Here is a 14,186-nt window from a genome sequence, read left to right as displayed (position 1 = left end):
CACCACAACAACAAAAACTTTGCCCTGATTGTTTTAGGCATCTACAAGGCAGGGAGACAGTAGAGAAAGTTTTGAGGATCCCAGTGACACACAGAGTCAGAGAATCATAGAATAGTTAGGGTTGGAAAGGACCTTAAGATCATCTAGTTCCAACCCCCTGCCATGGGCAGGGAAACCTCACATTAAACCATGTCACCCAAGGCTTTGTCCAACCTGGCCTTAAACACCACCAGGGATGGAGCATTGCTAGAAGTTCCCTAAAATAACATGGATCTGTAAGGCTTTAAACCCTTTTGGGGTTTTATCTTTAGATTAGGTGGAAGTGCTTTTCCATGACCAAAGCTAGCTATATATGAGACTAGGCTAACAGTATTTTCCCAGAGGAAAATTCTGTGCATTAATATGCTTATGAGTGAGAGGGACTGCATTAATGCTGCCTGCAAATGGATAAAGTACTTAAAGGCCCTGACCTCTCCCTGTGTTGGGTGAAGTGACTGTGTATGAGCTTGGTTGGTTTGTGAAGGGTTTTGCAACCACCAAGGGATGCAGTTTTATAACTGCAAGCTATGACTGCGGTTACAGGGGAAGACTGTGGGAACATTTACCCAACTTATACATGACAGAAGCAACAGTAAGAACCTTTTACTGAGTGCAGAATTTATTTTAGCACATGTAACATACGTTCATTCATAAAAGACTTCAAAATTGAAAGGGTTTTACTCCAGATCAAGCAGAGTTGTTCTAGGAGTTAACTCATTTCCTCTGCAATGTTGTAGCTGTATTTTACCGTGAAAACTCTGGTTCTTCCCCCTCCTTTTATATATTATTCAATTAATTTCATCCCTCAGACAACATGTTAAATAGCTCAGTCTTTTTTAATCACAATATAATCACAATATTCTATCTCACCATTTTAATACACAATTACATATGTTAGGTACCAAACCTGGGTTGGATTCTTTTATTTTTACATGTGTTAGGCATGTCAGAGGTGTAGTAAAAAAAAAAGGAGTTACTTAGTACACTTAGATGTCCTGCAGGGACAAAACGGCATAAGAAGCAAAGGAAGCATGACATTGCTTGTATCCTCCTCGTTGGCACTGCCTGGTGTAATGCACGTTGCATTTGTCCTCCCTTTAATCTCTTGTTCTCACTGTGTTATTCCATCACTTTTCTTCTGCTCTTTATTATAATAAGGCTCTCCATATGTCAACTGGAATCTGAGATGTAAAATACACAGCCCTGGTTTGATCCATGATGGCTCTTCAACCTGGAAAGTGGTACACATGGGATTTGAAAAATAATTCTACTGAAAAATAAAGCCACCAATGACAATTATGATTGATTTATTTTAGGAGGAAGATTTTAGGTTTTCTGACTAAGCTGATAAGTTGTTTAATGAAGCAAACAACCTGGAACTACAGGGGTGGGAAACAATGCTAAGCAATCTGGCAGTGGTGGAAGAGGCTAAAAGAGCACACAAAAGTGATGGGGGCCTGCCATTACCAAACTCTTTGGTGTATAGCACTCAAGCCCTGAGTCTTCAAGTTTTACCTGAAGATGTGCAGGCATGCATGTATCTTCTACTGTACAAATCTGAGAGTGAATTGTGACCCTCACTGACTTCATCCCAAAGGCCCGAAATTTCCCTAGTGGAGATAGCTGGTTTGAAACTGTTTATTTCCACTTAGTGGGTGCTTTACGTCAATCAAATGCAGCAAACAGGACACCCAGTGGCACCGCTCAGTATGTCACAGCAAGAGCGAAGCACTCTGATCTGGGCTGCTCCTGCTTCTCAGGCAACACCTGAGCCCAGGACTGAGAGCTGCTACAGGGGAGAGACCTCAGTCCTGAGACACAGGATGTGTTGGAGGTCTCCAAAATGGTCTACTAATTTCTGTCAGGGCTTGGGCTTCCCCTTCTCCTCCTCTCTTCTCCTTGCCTTTTACCTTCCACTGCCATTAACTCTGCTTTTGCCCTTTGATCACTATAAATCAAAGGAGTGTCACTGACATGGAGAATGGGGTGGGAGCAGTAGACAGCAATGACCTAAGCTTTGCTTTGCACGCTTCATACTTTTTACCTGCAGTTGCGTTGCAGTAGCTGTCATTTACTGGCTTTCCAGTCTCCACCTGCAAGAAAATGTGCCCCAAACACATCTCTTATTAATATAAACAGAGTGAGACACAGTTTGCCATACCCCACTTAATATTCAACTGTTCTCTATTTAATGATAACTTTAAATACCAGGTGACTCAGATGTGTTTCGTAAAACACCCCTTCCGTGGAAAAACTCACAGTGTCAGCTAAGGCTTAGTGTGTGCAGGATTTGCTTCTCTTACCTTATGCACTGATGCCAGAGAGAGACTGATGCTAACTGACAGGCTAAGGGACGGGTGATGCTGTGTCTGGTTTTATTCAGTTTTATTGCTCCAAGCCTGTGCTGGGCCAGGGGCAAAGCTGGTTTCCTTGGGGCTCTCGTAATATGCTACCTTTCACTCTGCTTTACAGAAAGAAGAAATGCAATGGCTCTCTCTTCTTTGAACATTGTAAGAGTGTATCCATAAATATGAGCTAGCTCCAAGATACATAAATATTTCAAACAACATAAACATATGAAGAGAAAATGAACATGAGCCAGCAGTGTGCACTCGCAGCCCAGAAAGCCAACCGTATCCTGGGCTGCATCAAGAGGAGCGTGACCAGCAGGTCAAAGGAGGTGATCTTGCCCCTCTACTCTGCTCTCATGAGACCTCACTTGGAGTATTGTGTGCAGTTCTGGTGTCCTCAACATAAAAAGGACATGGAACTGTTGGAACAAGTCCAGAGGAGGGCCACGAGGATGATCAGGGGACTGGAGCACCTCCCGTATGAAGATAGGCTGAGAAAGTTGGGGCTGTTCAGCCTGGAGAAGAGAAGGCTGCGTGGAGACCTCATAGCAGCCTTCCAATATTTGAAGGGGCCTACAAGGATGCTGGGGATGGACTCTTCATCAGGGACTGTAGTGACAGGACAAGGGGTAACAGGTTCAAACTTAAACAGGGGAAGTTTAGATTGGATATAAGGAAGAAATTCTTTACTGTTAGGGTGGTGAGGCACTGGAATGGGTTGCCCAGGGAGGTCGTGAATGCTCCATCCTTGGTGGTGTTCAAGGCCAGGTTGGATGAGGCCTTGGGTGGCATGGTTTAGTGTGAGGTGTCCCTGCCCATGGCAGGGGGGTTAGAACTAGATGATCTTAAGGTCCTTTCCAATCCTAACTATTCTATGATTCTACGATTCTGTATTTTAAACTTAAGTGTATTTAATATGTGACCTAAGGACATTTGAAACTATCACATAACAGTGCAGCTGCTATGTTAATGTATCTTATCAAAGGGGAGACAAGGTTGAAAAATATTGTTGGTCACAATGTTTTCTGGCCCTGGGAAGACTCTTCTCCCACTTTAAATGTCATTGTCATCACCCAGGATTCACAAGAAGTATCTCACACATAAAGAAAGGTGACTGAAAAGAGTTGCTGTGATTTTTTATGAGAAATTTCTTGTGACATGCACTTTGCGGGAAATCAACTTTCACATTTTCCTTTGTCAGTGAGAGGGGGAGAAAACTGGTTGAAAACGAAAAATGTTCTATCAAAAGTGTCCAGGTTTATCTTTCAGGCATGCCTCCAAAACCTAGGGAATTTTATGTGGAAGGAAAATATCTCCATTTATTTATTTATTTATTTATTTATTTATGTTTAAAAACATTATTTCCATCCAAAAGAATCAATATTTTTTAATTGGTTTTGCATATCAACTCTAAACACAAAGCTATTGTCCAGTGACAAAACTATATGTCTGCTCTTACTAGTGGCTTTTGCATGTGGCAAGGAATGAATAAACACCTTTGATAAAGAAACTAATTTGAGTTGCTTAAGAAAACTACTCTTATTGATATTCATGTATATTCAGCCTTCTTATTATTTTAAATTCATGCAAACAAAACATGGCAGAGAGTTTTTTGTAAGCTCTTAAAGATAAATAGATACAAGGTACAAGAAATTGGAATAAGCATGAATTAAAATGCATGGAGGCATGTGAATATATATTCTTACATTATACAGTGTCATAGAACTCCAAGGAAAAACCTGAAGGAAAAAATTAGCACAACATTGTCAATATCGGGATGGGAATGAAACCTTAATCTCATTACTAAATTCATCTATTGGCTTATTGCTAAAATTCATTGTCAGAAGGAATTAGCCTTCCAAAAAGCACTTAAATATGTAACAATATTACATGCACTTTTACACATCTGGAAGGGCTCTCTGTTAATTAACTGTGCTTATGCTTCTATCACTATCTCTCAGGTTTTGAGGAGATTAATTTTTAGGTAAGCTGTTATTTGCATCAGCTCTGCTTCCATATCTGTAGAAGAAAAAAGAATTTCACTCTAAGAAATCTCAAATGTCACAAGTTTCAGTTCTGATTCAGGCAAGCATCCCGTCTGGGATCCTCGCAGCAACGTGACGAAAGAATGCATTATGGGGTTTCACGTAGGTTGCATGTAGGAGTTCAGACCTACATGTCTAGGAACATTTAAGTTGGAATTAAAGGGAATTAAGTAGAAAACCAGCAGTAGAACCATATTGGCAAGAGAATCACTCTGTGCTCATAACACTCAAAAGCGAGCATACAGTGCCCTGCAACATGTTTGGGAAGTTGGCCCATGTCTTGCATGGTCTCTTGGGCAATAACCCAATGTTATTAAAACCCAATGGTTTTAAACTAAAAGAGGGTCGATTCAAACTTGATATAAGGAAGAAGTTTTTTATGATGAAGCTTGTGAAACACTGGCACAGGTTGCCCAGGAGGTGGTAGATGCCCCATCCCTGGAAACATTCAAGGCTGGATTGGACAGGGCTTTGTGCACTTGGTCTAGTGGAAGGTGTCACCACTCATTGCAGGGGGTTGGAACTGGATAATCTTTAAGGTTCTTTCCAACCCAAACCACTCTGTGATTATATGATGGTCTGAAGCACACAGAAAACGTGGAAATATCCCCACAAGAGGCAGGCATGTGCCCAGGGAGGTGCAGCTCTGCTGAAAACCCAGCTGCTCAGGTCACACTTCAGTGCTTTATACCCTCGCATGCCTGAATGAGAATAATGTGGATGTCACTCACGCGGCTCAACCCTTTGGTGATGACACAGCCCCTGGGTGCAGCCATCATAGCAGGGTTTCTGTCTGGGTAGTCCCACTCTTGGCAGGGAGTATAGGCACAAAAGCTGTTGCTTTCCCATCCAAAACCAAAGCAGCTCCATGCACCAGAGGCTCCCAGGGTTGTGTAACCAACACAAGGATGTGTAACCAACATTTTGACCTATACTTTCCTGACACTAATGATGCTTGGTAAGATTTTTCTCCCACCACATAGCTATAAGCAAATTGTCCCTGGTGGCAAAGTGGTGTACCCTGAAACTTCGTAACGAGGACAGGGAAGCCCATAGCCCATGTTTCCCTTTGTAGACTTGCTTGCCACAATTTAGTGATTGTAGAGACCAAGTGTGAGTCAACCACCACAAAAGCATTCTGATATTATAATCCCACAGAAGTAATTTAAATAATCCACAACTATATGTGAGAAACTTTGCCCATGTAAACTAGCTTGTGTTTTCTATATAAGTAGAAAAGGGATCTCTAAGTCAGTTATCAGTGACCTCAGAGGAGATGCATCTCACAGGAGATCATGAGTCCAAGCTGGATGTCCAGGCTGCCCCAGGTGATCACCTGCGACTTACGTGTCTAATTTTCAGGTGTTTAAATTACATCCAGTGGCTCTGACCTACCTGTTGAGAATCGCCAGCCCCAGACGGGAATTCTGCCCCTGTGGAAACATGCCCCATATTTTCTTAAGTGCATTCCGTACTCTGGAAGCCGCAGCGCCCTTCTTCCCTAAAAATCACGACGGCAGGCGTACTGCTCAGCACAGCACCCGATGCGTCCGGGTACTCGGACCCGCGGAGCATTGTACAGGCTGCCAAGAGAGAGGCGGAAGCCGCCGGCGCACCCGTCCCAAGCACAGCCCCGCGGTGTCCCGTGCGGAACAAGGCTCCGGTGTGCCCGGTGCCGCCGCGGGGCGGCTCGGGGCCGCCCGCACGGCGCCGCCATTGGCTGTCCCCGGCAAGCGGGGCCGGCGCAGCCGAGGGCGGGTGCGCGGTGAGGCGGCGGGGCGGGAGCGAGCGGCAGCGCGCACACGCGGCGCCCCGACGGCAGCGGCGGGTGCGCGCGGGAGCTGGGCCTTCGGCGGGACGTCCGCGGTGTGTTTGACCCTTTGCCTTTTTCCCTTATTTTAGTAGAGTTTTTATACGTTTTGGTTTTTTTTTTTCCCCCGTTCCCTGACAGGACTGGGAGCAGGACCCGCGCCCCTGGAACTGCTATGCCAAGTGAACTCCGCCGGGCCGTGAGAATGCACGCCATCTCCGACCTGCACTCCTCCCTCACCCTGCGGCTCCTTAACAAGGGGCCCGAGTACCTCCGCAGGCAGATGGAGGCCGGCAACCCCGGCAGGAGAAGTGCCGTAGAGAGGCTGGCAGCCGATAAGGCCAAGTACGTAAAAAGCCAGCGGGTAATCAGCACCACGCAGGAGCCCGTCATCGTGCTGAGCTCAGCCTCGGAGTGCAGCAGCGAGACCTGCTCGGTGGAGAGCAAGAAAAGCAGCAGGGACTTTGGGAGAGGGAAGGGCGCGAAGCCGCTGGAGCTGACGAAGGCGGTGTACTCCTGCCGAGCCCCCCTGCAGCACGGCCCCCCCATAGCCAGGCGCAGCACCCCCAGGAGGCAGATGCGGCCGGACTCCCTGGTGATCTACCGCCAGAAATGCGAGTTCGGGAGAGGTCAAAGCCAGGACAGCTCACGGGGAAGCTTGGTGAGGAGGATCTTCCAAGGGTCTGTAAAGGAGAAGCAGCTGGCTTCCCCTGAGATGCCCAGAGTCATGGAGGACACCGCAGCCACCGAGAGCAAAGAGCCTCTCTCAGAAAAAGACAGTGACCGTGAGCTGAGCAACCATGGAGCGGAGCAAGCCATCACTATGAGCACTGAAGCACCAGGGGTATGTACAAAAGAGCATGAGAGACCCTCAAAACTGAGTATAGATCCTGAGGAGGTCAAGGAGGTGAAGAGGAGAGGTCTCCATCGCTCCCAGTCGGACATCAGCTCTCGCTACTCCAAGTCTTTCTCCGAGTTTGATACATTTTTCAAGTACTGTGGCCTGGATCAGGAGGTCATCGAGGATCTCGGGAGAGAAAACTTCTCCGTGGTGTCCGACAACATCTTCAAGATCCGCAGCATCAGTGTGGCAACGTCCGAGAGCGACTTCACGAGGCACAGCGGGGACGAGGGGCTGTTGGAGGATGAACTCACAGAGCAGGTCCCGAGCAGCACCTCCGTGATTGAGCGCAACGCTCGGATAATCAAATGGCTGTACACGTGTAGGAAAGCCAAGGAGGCTAACAAAGTGATCCAGGAACTGGCATGATGGCTTCTTTCAGCGTGCATTGCAGCCTCAAGGTGTGTGCAAAGCCTCACCCTGTTGATTTATGTATTTCTCTTTCCTCTTTAGCAAGTGGTTGGCTTTTCTTAGTTTATTTTAGTCTTTTCATGAAGACTAAAGGGAAGTATTTTGTATACAAAGTGTTCCACTACAGCCTTTTTGCAAAGCAGAAATCTGTGTTGTTACAAAATACAAACAAATACATGAAATTAGAGTCAGTGTCTATGAGGGATGTCTGGTTTTTGCAGATTCCTGCTTTGTAAATAGCTTGTTTTCTCCAATTTCTGCTATATTAAATGGTAGAATAAAAACTTAGAAAACTGTTCAACCCTTAATTACAGTTGCTTAGATGACAGAACTGAAACTATTACTAATTAGGCGTACACTGTATTCATACTACACTGCTACAGTTTTCCTCTCCTTACTGTCCCTCACTCTTTCCCTTCCTCCTTACACATAGGCACCTCCAAGTATCAGGAAGGCAAAGCAGAGTGCTCCTGCTAGCAATCTTATTTCCTCTTCACCTTTCTGTTGGGACTATAAAAGTTTGCTGCAGGTGAAATGCTCCCTTGCATTCACAGGCTTTTGTTTTCTGTCCTGTTTGACTGTAGTGTATTTGGCTCCTCTGCAGTGGGTTTTGCTGTGTGGTTTGGCACTGGTAGCTGGAAATCAGTTGTGATGTTTGCCTTGGTTAGAGGGGTACTTCACTGTTTTAAACTAGAGATAATTAATACAAATGTGTGGCATCTAGACTTGGAAATCAATTACTTCACAGACAGAAGCAGAACAAATGTAGCCCTGGTGAAAGTCGATATCCTGGTTATAATAAAAGCAGTGTTTATTCTCCATCTGATCTCCTAAGAAAGAACTGTATTCTTGGAGTTTTTGGTATTGATGATCTAGTAGATAACTTTTTTTTTCCTTCCGATATGTGAAGCCCTTAGGATAAGTACCGCAGCTTACAGTGTGGCATTTAAAAATTGCATGAGTAGGTCTTGATATGAAGGATTACATGTATATTTTCTGACAGTTCATAATTATTGCATAAGAAGAACATTATTTAGCGTAGATACAGCTGTTGATAGAGCTTGTGGGCCTTTTGAACTTAGAGAAATAAGTAGTGCTTGAGCTTCTTTCCTGTGTGTATGTGGGACTGTCACTCCTGATTCCTTTAATCTATATACAGCAAAAATCCATGTACTTACTTTAAATTGGTTTTAATTGTGTAAAATTTGGATCACATTTAAAAATCAAGTTTTTCTCAAATGCCTGTTTTCTTCCTGCAAGTTGAGGGAGGAGAAAGGGGGGGCAGGGAGAGCCATTTTCACGCAAACATTTCAAGCCCTTGTAGATAAGGGTTGTGGGGTATCCAGCTGACAGCTTAAAGAAGTACTGTTATGTAATAGATCCTTTCCCAAATTGCCTTAGAGGGAAGACAGGGCTCTCCTGAAGTTAATAATTTCTCCTTTCTCATCCTTCTTTGATAAAAGGCCAGGGAGATGCACAAACCAAAACGATGCAGGTGACAGTTTGTGAAGCTTGTTGCTCATTGCAGTTGCTGGCCTTGCTAAACAGGCAGGATGGGAGGCAGACTTCACCACAAGCAGAAACCATGCAACAAAACCAACCGTATTTTCTTGAGGGAAACCAAAATAAAAGCCTGTTTGCTCCTAAATACCCTTGCTGGGGGTAGGATCCAGGGCCAGAACCATGGTTATCAGCGCAGAGCCTGCTCAGGAGGGAGCAGTTGGCCATTTCCCCATCCATTTGCACAGTGCTAAGCATTTCCAGTGCTGCAGCTGAGACAGGAGGTAATGGTGACCACCCCAGGGAGCATGCAGTCTACAGAGGAAGTGCTTCACCAGGGCATTTGCTGGGCAGAATTTAAGTTGAGAGTTGTTATCACCATGTGGTTGCAGGATGAGTCCTGTAGTTCTGAGAAAAATGTTCATCTTTTCTTTCAGCCCTACTTTCTCTGACAATGCAGCATCTAGTTAAACATCCATGTGTTTTCATTTTATCCACATATTTGGCTTTGCTTAGTTTGCTTACTGTTTACTAATGGGCAGTGGACTCCTGTGCTGTATGAGGAAGCAATGTGTCTCGCTTTCCCAGGTACATCCTTGAAAGTTCCTCATTTTACACAGAGACTTGAAAATTGTTGCACCATCTTTGGAAAAATGGCAGAAACCTGTTTTCTAAAATCCAGCCTTCATTATGTGTAAAACATCTTTCAAGAACTGCAGGGCTCTTACGGGCCAATGATCATTCCATTCATATTTTATGTTCTCCGTTTAATTTTTCATAAGCTCTCTGGGACCTGGTGGGGCACCGTGTAAATAAAACAGCTATTTGACGGATCAGGTTCCCTAACACATTTCATCAGAGTGATGATTGCAGAGTCTGAGCATGGGTGGAGAGCTTCAGAAAACCAAGGTCCTCAGTGAGATGGGCATTGCTGCTTCTCAGTGGGATGTTGCCTGGATTAAAACTCTGCAGTTCAGCACCTCTGTCAGTCCCTCAAACTCTTAAGAAGGAGGCTCACTCTGTGTCTTTCTTCCTGGGTTGAATCAAGATTATTCAGCCTTGAGTTTCAGTGCCATTCTTATATGGATGTTCATTATTCAAGTGGAAATCTCCTGGCAGGGGAATTTACTATGTTGGCAATTGCCATAAGTAGCTGAATAAAAGCTTTAGAGTATCACTTTATGCTTGTCTGATGTGATAAATAATAAATGACACTATTTTTTCTCTTTCTTCAGAATCCTTGACTTGGAAGTTGAACAAAACCAGACACAGGAAGAAACTCTTCCCTCATCTGGTTCATGAATGCTTTGTCCAAGTTTAGTATTTTATTATTGCCTCCTACCCTCGCCGGCCTTCCTCTTACCACAAACACAGAAGCTTCTAAGAGCACAATGACAAGTGGAGACTGTGAACTGTGCCCCAGCAAGGCAGCAAGAAACTAAAGCTCCTGTAAAACCAAAGCATGGCAGCAGCTGCCATCCACGGTAACATTCAGCATCAGCTCACTGCCCTAGGATGCTCTTCCAGGCTGTGACAGAAGGTCCGTGTTGTGCATCCACCTCTTTCCAGCAATGAATTTGTCAACAGGGATGGGGGGAGAAAGTGGGAATGAAGTGGCAATGACCTCTGGGTCAGGCGTTTTCTTGCAGGCACACAGGCTCCACCCGGATGTTCAAAGGCTCTGTGGTGCCAGGGCTGTTTGACCAGGGCTCATCCTGACATCACTGGATGTTATTTGTTTGGCTGGTTTATCTGGAATACTTGGCAAACATGTTGTAAGCTAAATCCCTGCCAAGCCTCTCTTTCTCTGAGAGTATTCAAGCCAAACTGGAGTACCTTGTATCCATTTAGTTTGTCTCACAGTTTGCTCAAGCCAGTGAGGAGGAGCAGCCTTTAAAACCCTACCCAAAATATTTTCAGGAGCATGTTTCCAAGAAACAGGTAGTTAAAAATAAGGGAGGGTTTTGCATTGTTACTGCCTTGCCGCAAAACAGTACAATTCACATGTACACAGGCTCTTCCACTTTGTTTGCAATACGTCTCCAACTCTGACATTGCAAACATTGCAAGGTTTGGCAGGTTGTGGTTTAGCACATTTAATTTTACACACCATGAGTGAGCAGTGTGCTTAGGAAACTGTATCCCAGGCTATGTATGGCCATACTTCCCTAGCATGGGTCTGGAGTACGGGCTGTGCTTGGGATGTGCAGGACAGCATCCCTGTGCTGCAAGGCAAGAAGTCATGTCAGGGCACATCAGTGCCAGCTAAATGTCCTGGTAGGGTGGAATGACCAGTGTAAACAGCACCTTGCTCACTATCATCAATAAAATGCTTCATTTGAACTGGCCAAGCTAAATGTGTTTTAAAAGCTGATAAAAAGTACTTTAGATCATCAGTGTAGCGAATGAGGCCTCTACAATAACTCATGGAATTTGCTGGCTGTGCCTCAAACATTTACCTCAGTCTGTCATTGCTTGCTAAAAAATGTCTTGCACCAAAGAATTTCTTTGTGGACACTGCAAACCACACAAAACTGCAACACCGCCACACCCCCTGCCAAAAAAAAATCCCAACAATCAAAGCCAAATCCTTTCAGTTGCACCAATGCCCCTCTGATAGCTACACAGCTGGCATAGCCGTGACTTGACCTGAGGGTGCTGCAGAGGTTTAAAGTTTACTTTGTGTTACCATGGATGTGGGGTCCTAGTGTCTGTCTTACCTGACTGTCAGATCTGCAGTGCAAGGAGTCCAGAAGCACCAACTTTCATTCTCTCCATTCCTCCCGCTTGCAGCATGGCAACTCCCACCGCTGCCTCTCCTGACCTAAAACAGCTGCTGGCACAGCTGGGTGGATGCTGACCTCAATTAAGTGCTCAATTTGTATTTCTGAAGTGTTTGCCACTCGGTAAATACATCTGGAGGAGCGGAAAGAGCAAGGGTGAGCATCAAAGATTCAATAAAACGTTGGTGGTAGGAGGAACCTATGCCAGTGTTGTGCGCTGGAAGAGTTTGCCCTTCAGGTGCTCATCACCCAATGTAGTTGACATCAGTTAAATTCACAGCAAGATCATCTGGATTCTGTTTTTATATCTGTTAAATGTACTTGTCAGTTCTCAATTACAGACATGGTCTGGGAATGAAGGGCATTTGTCTTCATTTTCTAGTGTTGTGTACTAAGGTCTACATGTCTGCAGTTGTTGGGATGGATGGATAACAATTCCTGATAAAATAATTGTTGGACCTGTTTTCCACTTGGGAGAAAATTAAATAGTTTGCTTGAATGAGCTTCTGCAAACTTAAAGGGAAGATAGTACATAGGGATATGTTCATTAAATAATGAATTTTCTATGTATATTTGTTATATTATTATTAAAGGATGATTCTCAGAAAACTCCAACCCTGCTAATGTTGTAAGATCTGTGTACCTAAGGTGCAGGTTTTTAAGGGATGAGGTCTAGGGTTATTAGTCAAGAATACAACTTGGTGTATCTGTTCTTTTCATGTTCACTTTGCAAGGTGCTATACTACATTAATATTCATATGCATTTGTCAGAGCTAAGGACTGCTTTTTGAAAATACGGATGACTGTAGACAGCTCAGACTGCAAGAAAAATGTTTTGTGTTACAAATCACTGCCCTGCCACTGAAGTGTTATTTTCTTTTGTTTTCAAGAAAAAGTTTGGTTTCAATTTCAAACTTGTGTTTGTTTTTGCTCTTTTAGTTGAGCAGCTCCCAAAAGTTAAGATGAAAGATGTGTCGGTCATGAGTTTTCAATGTTAGAATCAAATATGTTTAATTTGCTTGAAAGTACTGAGCATCAGCCTTTCTCAAAATTGATGGTGGTTTTATGGCAGAGGTCAGAAAAATCAGAACTGCCCCCATAATGAATATTTTTTAACCCCATTTTTTGTCTTTATGTTCAGTGGGGTTGCTGTGACTTTCCACACTGATGCATGGGAAATTTTCCCTAGCTTTGTTCAAACTCCAGTAGGAACCCCAGTTTATCCCAGGTATCATTTACTTCAGAGACCATGTGATCCCATCTAAGATCTTCCCCTGATAAGCTATAGATTTCCTTTATTCAATAATAACCTCTGGGTAAGCCAGTAACCTACCTTTCCCAGTATACCAGAACTAGCATAGATGGCATCAACCATAGATGACAATCCTTCTTTCTCTGTACATCTTGGGAATGGGTAGTTCAGTGCTTTTTCCAAAGAGTAGGAGCTCTGGGCTTCACTCAGCTCCTGTTACTGTTACATGTGAAGTCTTTTCCTTCCAGTCTTTTGGGAAACCTAAAACTGGGGCTGAGGGCAAAGGCAAGTCATAAATTGAATTATTTTGTTTGACTAGAATTATGTAAACTAAAACAGTCAAATGGAGTGCAAGCGTGCAGTGCTAAGTGCTGTTTCTACCCAAGTGTTTCAGGGTGCTCCAGTGCTGTGAGGAGGGCAATGTCCATGGCTGCACTGTAACAGGCAAAAGGTGCAAAGTCTGGGTTTTATGGCCTGGAAACAAGTATTTGCAATAAGGGCATCAGAGAGACTGTAATCTTTGCAATATATTGTAAATATTACTGTACAGAAATCTATAAGCAAGAAATACAGATTGTTCTATAATACATATATTACTTTTCTAAGAGATATGAGTCCTTGTATTTAGTAGAATGGGACAAACATTACACTGATGGGGATTAAGCAGAAACTTTCTGCTGGGAGCAGCTTGTCCTGTGATTGCCTCCTGTGAAGTTTCTTACATCTGCTTTTGAATCCTTGGAAATGGAGTACTGATCACATCTGGTACGGATGTTTCTACTTTGCTATGTTTATATTGCTGTGAAAGAACCTGTGTGCTACTGAATGCATACAAATAAAGTTGTCACTCTGAAAGTTCATGGGTTTTTTTTTTAAGTATACTTTTATTTCGCTGTCTCTATTAAGGTACTATTATTTTAAAGTTAGAATCTCATTAGGAAATTATTTTCTCTGTGAGTGCAGCTGATACTAGACTGTGAACATCTGAAAGTGCAGGGCTTCCTTGGGCCATAGCCAGACCCATGACTGAGAGCTTAAGCCTGTAATCTTGTAAGGAGGTGGGATGATAACTGTTAACTCTTGATATCAATAAA

General features: G+C 43.9%; 1 protein-coding gene across 2 annotated transcripts; it reads left to right on the top strand.

Annotated features, from left to right (window-relative positions):
• The first annotated feature begins 5,969 nt into the window (after positions 1-5,969).
• FAM110C (family with sequence similarity 110 member C) lies at positions 5,970-13,937 on the top strand. Of its 2 annotated transcripts, XM_080615609.1 has the most exons (3): positions 5,970-6,263; positions 6,387-7,547; positions 10,293-13,937. In XM_080615609.1, exon 2 carries the CDS (start codon positions 6,421-6,423, stop codon positions 7,513-7,515), a length of 1,095 nt encoding a protein of 364 aa, XP_080471735.1. In that variant the 5' UTR covers positions 5,970-6,263; positions 6,387-6,420; the 3' UTR covers positions 7,516-7,547; positions 10,293-13,937. The 2 variants fall into 2 exon arrangements, with proteins under 2 accessions (XP_080471735.1, XP_080471734.1); XM_080615608.1 differs by having other exon boundaries at positions 5,970-7,547.
• Positions 13,938-14,186: the final 249 nt, after the last annotated feature.

The sequence above is a fragment of the Psittacula echo genome (genome assembly GCF_963264785.1).
Source record: "Psittacula echo genome assembly, chromosome: 4".
Taxonomy (NCBI): Eukaryota; Metazoa; Chordata; class Aves; order Psittaciformes; family Psittacidae; genus Psittacula; species Psittacula echo.
Note: the sequence above shows the minus strand (reverse complement) of the source record. Positions and strands in the feature narration are given on the sequence as shown.